The sequence below is a fragment of the Thamnophis sirtalis genome, unplaced genomic scaffold (genome assembly GCF_051295495.1).
Source record: "Thamnophis sirtalis isolate CommonGarterSnake01/CBP01778 unplaced genomic scaffold, rThaSir2_p1.2 scaffold_8, whole genome shotgun sequence".
NCBI classification, from domain to species: Eukaryota; Metazoa; Chordata; class Lepidosauria; order Squamata; family Natricidae; genus Thamnophis; species Thamnophis sirtalis.
This window is the reverse complement of record NW_028261388.1, coordinates 9,538,204-9,544,203: the sequence shown is the minus strand read 5'-3', so window position 1 is coordinate 9,544,203 and position 6,000 is coordinate 9,538,204. Positions and strand designations below refer to the sequence as shown.

The following is a 6,000-nucleotide window of genomic DNA, read 5'->3' as shown; positions in this document are numbered from 1 at the left end:
AAATCTGCTAACTGAGTTGCCGTTTGACCTCAGGGTGTGGGGGCAGCTTAATATGTTGGGGAGGGCAGCTGTAGTGGCCAAGTGCTAAGGCAGGACTTCCCTCAGACCCCTTCCACCCTCTTGTTATAATCTTCCGTCCTTCCTTTTCTTCTTTTCCCTTCCCTGTTCATTCTCCTTTCTTCTTCCTTCCCCTCTTTCCTTATTTTCCCTTCCTTGATCTCTTCCCATCTTCCCTTTTTCTTTGCCTTTTCTCTTTCCCTTTCTCCTTTCCTGTCCCTTCTTGGATGCTCAAATGGAAAAGGGGAAACATTTCTCCTTTTGTTTCGCTTTCATTCGTTTTGCTAGCCCTCTGTTTCCAGGGCAACCCCTGTGGGCCAGATCTAAGCTGGGTCTGGGCCACGGGCCTTGAGTTTTGACACCCCTGGACTATGCGAAAGAGACAATCAACCAGTCCAAAAGAGAACAAAAAGAATCCAGCATTTCTCCACCAGCAATCAGCACTCAGATCAACATAGATTAACTTTTACCAAGGTTAACATCAGACCAACAATCAATACCCCAATCTAGAAACTGCCAAAGAGCCAAGAGTAAACAGCCCAAACAAAGAATCTCTAAGACAACTCTCACTGACACCAACAGGGTCACATGGTCCAATCCGGTGCCATGTGGTTGCCTAGTAACTTCACTCCTCCTCTTTTTGACCACCTGTGGGAATGTCCTTGGTTCCCAAGAGAAAGTATTTTGTTTTGGCTACAAAACCTCAGCTATCTCTATTCCACACCCCCATATCTCAGCTTCAGTGTGGCAACAATGAAGCCTCAAAATGGCCTTGGTCAGGTCAGCTTCAGGGTTGACAGTTGGGCTCAGTTGTGAAGACCGTCAAGGACCGCCTGTATTTAAACCGCTTTCCATCTAATTTTTCAAGATTTTTTTCCCCCTAGCATACATGTTTTAAAATATATTTTTTTCTTCTGAGCGCATTAAGCCTATCTTGCTTGTTTATATTTTTAGAAGAAAAAGAACTCCTTATTTCTTCCTTCCTTTCTTCTTTTTTCTCTTCAATAGGTTTTAGACCAAAGTTTTTTCTTTTGACTAAATAATGAATGAAGATCTTTTATTCTTTAAGTTCTTAAAAGTTGATGTATTCCGCTGACTGATGATAACGCCGATGCTTTCAACAGCCGAGTTTTATTTTTCTAAAATGATCTTTGATTATTTCATCATCATATCGCTGTAACTCTTTTTAACTCTCCCAGAGAAAGCCGCACAGTTTTGTTATACAGCATCACTGAATCGCAAATGCAGCTGCGGGCAGAAAATAGCTATTTTTCCCCCTGAAATGTTCCCAATAATATTTTAAAGTGGCGTTTCTGCAACTTGGAAATTTGAAGATGTGGACTTCAACTCCCAGAGTTCCCCAAACTAGGGAATTCTGGGAGTTGAAGTTCACACTTTTTAAAGTTGCTAAAATTGAGAAGCATTGTTCTAAGATATTTGATGTAATGTTCTCCTGTATCTATCCATAAAAAAGCTTTAACATTTACTCTTACCTCAACATTTGCCTTTTTAGAACAGGAACAAGCCAGAAATCCAGCTAAGATTTTATTCCTAATGAAACCATAAAAGAAACTCTTTTTTGTTTGTTTGATCTGTTTGCTGGGAACAGGAGTTCCTAGAGTCTGTTCTGACCAAGGCTTCCCAAGAGCATGAAGCAAACTCCTGGTCCAGACAAAAAACCCTTTTATTAATTCTGCTCATTCACATCCAACAAAGTATTTCAAGGGAGGATTTACAGTCACAGAACTTCTCTGGCTTGGAGAGCTGACAGGCCGATATTTGCAAAACTTGGCAAGGAGTCTCGGAGAGTCACGAATCAATTAACTAATTGTCTCTTGCAAACTCCACTCCCCTTTTGCTCCTCTTTTATTTCCTCTGGAAGGGGCCATTCATTGTCCACCGATGGCCTTACTCCCCAGTTGACCCCTGTTCTTTAGATGTTCCCTTCGTCTGGAAACTCTGTGCATGCACACACTGGGAACAGGCTCCAGTTCATCTGCCTCACTGATGTCTAACTCTGAAGGCAGCTGATAACTGGCATACGGCTCTGGCCAGCTCTCTGCGTCTGACACAGAGCCCTCATCAGAGCCTTCCCCAGACTCCAGGACTGGCCCATGTTCCTCCCGAAACTCCTCATTGTCTGAATCTGCTGCCAGCTCTGCTGGCCACTGGCAGACCACAACACGATCCTACACTGTTTCCAGAGTGACCCTGTGGGTCAGATCCCAGGGGTGGGTTCCAGCCACCATTATTACTGGTTCGGTAGTAAAAAAAAAATTGCTAAGATCTAAGCCTTGAATTTGACACCCCTGCACTAGATCAAACATTTCTCATCACCTGTTATTACTACCTGACCATAACAGCTACGATAGCCTTAGGTGCCGTGTTTATACAGGCCTGGCCTAAATTCGGAAACTGTGTTGAGAGGGCCGATTCTTCTGCATCAAAATATTATGCATTTGTTTATGATTGTTACCCTCATTTTACAGAGAGATTTCGAGATCAGCTGCTCCTGTCTTCAAGCTGGGATGCCGCGATTCTGCCAGTCTTCCATCAAAGATCTTATCCTAAGTAAGTAAATCCAGGAAGACTTTTTTAAATGGGGAACTTTTGATATGACTCACGTGAGGTGAGGGTACCTGGAGAATCGACTGATGGATCCGTATCTTTTGAGCACTTACATTTGGTGAGATGCACCTAATTTGGCTTGGCCTTGTATGTCTGAATAACAAACACAGGCTTCTTTGTTTAGTTTATACGTCTGAGAGAGTTCAACTTTTTCGTGATACAGATTTTTAGATATTTTTTGTTTATAAGTTCATACACTTTGAAGGAACTTCTGCAAGCATATGTTGTGAAGTAGGTTTTGCTAGTATTGTTATGTCTATGTAAATAAGTACCATATTTTATCGGAGTATAAGACGCACCAAGGTTTTGAAGAGGCAAATTAACAAAAAAAGGTTTTGCACTCTGCAGACCTCCCCAAAATGGCCCATTTTTCACAAAAACTGGCCATTTTCTTTTCAAAAAAAGGTCATGCATAGCCTTTAGGAGGCTTATACAGTTCTCCTGGGGGTTGGGGGTGGGGGGGAAATCATTTCTGCCCTTTCCAGCCCCCAGGAGCTCTCTGAAAGCCCCCTAAAGGCTCTGCATGGCCATTTTGGTGAAGAGGGTAGGGTTTCCGGAGGCAAAAAATGTTGTATTCAGTGTATAAACCGCACCCAGATTTTCAGCCTCTTTTTTGAGGGAAAAAGGTGCTTCTTATACTCTGAAAAATACTGTATATTGACTTATTTATTGAATTTATTTGCTGCCCTACCTCATTTGAAAGCGACTCTGGGCAGCGTAAAAATTCCTTGTATGTATTGTACACTGCTCGGAATTGCAGTCTTCAAACTGGGCGGTCTTAAAAATTATTTAAATACTTTACGTGTACACAAGTATAGGTAAAGTGTAACAAAATTGGCTTTTGTAAAAGAATGAAAGTTGCTTCTGTTGGAAGAAAGGTCCATCCGGGTTCAGTTCCAAGTAGGGAGAAAGGCACTGAAAATCGCATGTCACATGGAGGCTGCTTGGAAAGATGGTTTAATGGTGAAGCAGAACCACCAAGCATGTGTGATTCTGGGTAGCTGACCACATGGAATGGAGAGTGAGAGGTATTTATACCCTCTCTTGGGCTTTGAACTTGAGCTTCCTGTTCCTGTGCCAAGAGCATGTATTCTATTGGTTGCTGTCAGACTCCCACGAGGTCATGTTTGTCTTGAAGTCAAGTTTGGTTGAATTTGGGGCTGGTGTAATGTAGGGGCTTGGTTATGCCATGTGATGAGTTCTGCTGATAGATAATCCTATTATGTCCTGGGGGGTCATGTCTTAATCCCATCACCCTGGAGCTGGAGGCCTTTTGTCTTGTAGATAGGCTAGTGCCAAAATATCTGCCAGGGTAGGGAGCTGGGACTCTGTTTCTGTCTCCAAGAACCTGTTTCTCAATTTCTCATCTTGGGAAATATAATATTCTGCCTTTTTATTTTATTTTATTATTTTTTTAGCAGATTTTTTATTATTTTTTCCCTTCTACAACATCTTACAGTCATTACATCAACATTGTTATGTCATCATACCTGTACATGTATATAATATTTCGCTTCTATATTTACACACCTTTATATACAGTTCTATATATATTTATATATATAGTTTTTTGGCTTAATTAATTTTATTCTTGTTTTGCAGCCATTTGTACCAATTGTTCCAAATTTCATAATATTCCGACTCTTCTTTATCTTTTAATTTCAGTGTTAATTTGTCCATCTCTGCACAATCCAAGGTGTTTTTTTTTATCACTAATTCATCCGAGGGGGTATTATTTTGTTTCCAGCATTGAACAAATGCTATTCTAGCTGTAGTTAGCAGATGTGTTAATATGTACTTAATTTTCTTTGTATATTTTCCTTTGATTATTCCCAGTAGAAAGATTTTGGGTTTGTATTTTATCTGTTCTCCTGTAATTTCTTGTCCAATATTTCCTAAAATATTTCATTCTTCTAGGAGACGGGTGGGTGCTAACTTTCTACGCTTCTTTTTTTAAAGACTGTTTCCTCTTTCTCACTCACTTTTTCCTTCTGCCTTTCTCCTTCTTTCTTTCTTTCCATCCTTCTTTCTTTCCTTCCTTCCTTCCTCCCTCTTTCTCTCTCCTAGCCTCCCTCGTTCCTTCCTTCGTTCCTTCTTTCTTCCCTCCCTCCCTTGCTGTATTGAAATGATTGGCAGGCCCCAGATATTGTCATAATAGCTGTGTGTAGGTTTGGCTGTAGGATGCTTGCTTACCACCCCACCTCTTCCAACCCCCCCCCCCCCCCCGAATTCTTGACTGTGTAATTTACATGCAAAGAACAGCTTCCCACTGCTTCTGCTCTTGATGCTTCCTGGAAGTAAGAGCCAAATGGACTGCACATTTTAGCTCCTTGTTCAGCTCCATCAAATCAGTGGGCAGGAGACCTTCTCTGAAAACCCCATATTGTTTGAACCAGAGTCTCACGCTGCTTTAGATTACAAGTCATACACTTTTTGAAAGGATAACAGTCTCTCATTATAGCACAGGGAACAGGACTGGCTGAAATCTTTTCTGTAACAAGGCTGATGGCTTGAGTGGGTGGGTGGGTAGGTGGGTGGGTTTGTATTTTCGTGCATGTTTCTAGCCCCTCTTCAGCAGTTAATTAAACCTTTACCTGTGTTCTTCTGAGCCATTGACTGCTGTTTATAATGACATTAATTTAAAAGAGAGAGAGAGAGAGAGAGAAGAATTCTGCTCATTACAGGAAATGAGTCATTGGCATTGCAGCTCGTTAACAAATAAGCTGAAGACTATTGATAGAACATACACGGATTCTTAAGAAATCCAGGCAAACATTCGCGCACGTATTGAGACTCCTTAAGCAGGAACTGTGGATTGAAAATGAGAGCTGGTTTGAATCATCTCTAAAGAAGTACTTGGGATCCACAAATTTGGCAGAGTAGCTTGTTGTGTTGTTGTTGTTGTTGTTGCTTATTTTGTATCTGACCCTTTCAAAATCATTGTCACCATACTACATGTTCCATCGATCAAATGTACAAGTACAGTTGAGGGGAAACCTGGCTCAGTAGCAGTCACTGTGAAAGGGATCTTGGAGTCCTAGTGGACAATCACTTAAACATGAGCCAGCCGTGTGTGGCAGCAGCCAAAAAAGCCAACGCAATCTAGGTTGCATTAACAGAGGGATGCAATCAAGATCACCGTATGCCAAACAGGTGCACACACGTGTGCTATCCATGCTAACATGTGGCTCCTCCCCCGTGTGCTACATGTGCAACCACACCATCTATGCATGTCTGTGACTTTAACAAGCTCCCCTTATGTGCTGTGTGCGCAATTGCACCATCTGTGCATCCATGCAGTTTTCCTGCACACAA

The 6,000-nt window shown here is 41.7% G+C and overlaps 1 protein-coding gene across 1 annotated transcript in view; it reads left to right on the top strand.

Moving 5' to 3' along the window:
• NOX4 (NADPH oxidase 4) overlaps positions 1 to 6,000 on the top strand; it is a 117,925-nt gene that overhangs the window by 72,543 nt on the left and 39,382 nt on the right. The window contains exon 13 of the mRNA XM_087722073.1: positions 2,547 to 2,628. Within this exon, the coding sequence (XP_087578199.1) occupies positions 2,547 to 2,628 (82 nt within the window). The remainder of the gene's footprint in view (positions 1 to 2,546; positions 2,629 to 6,000) is intronic.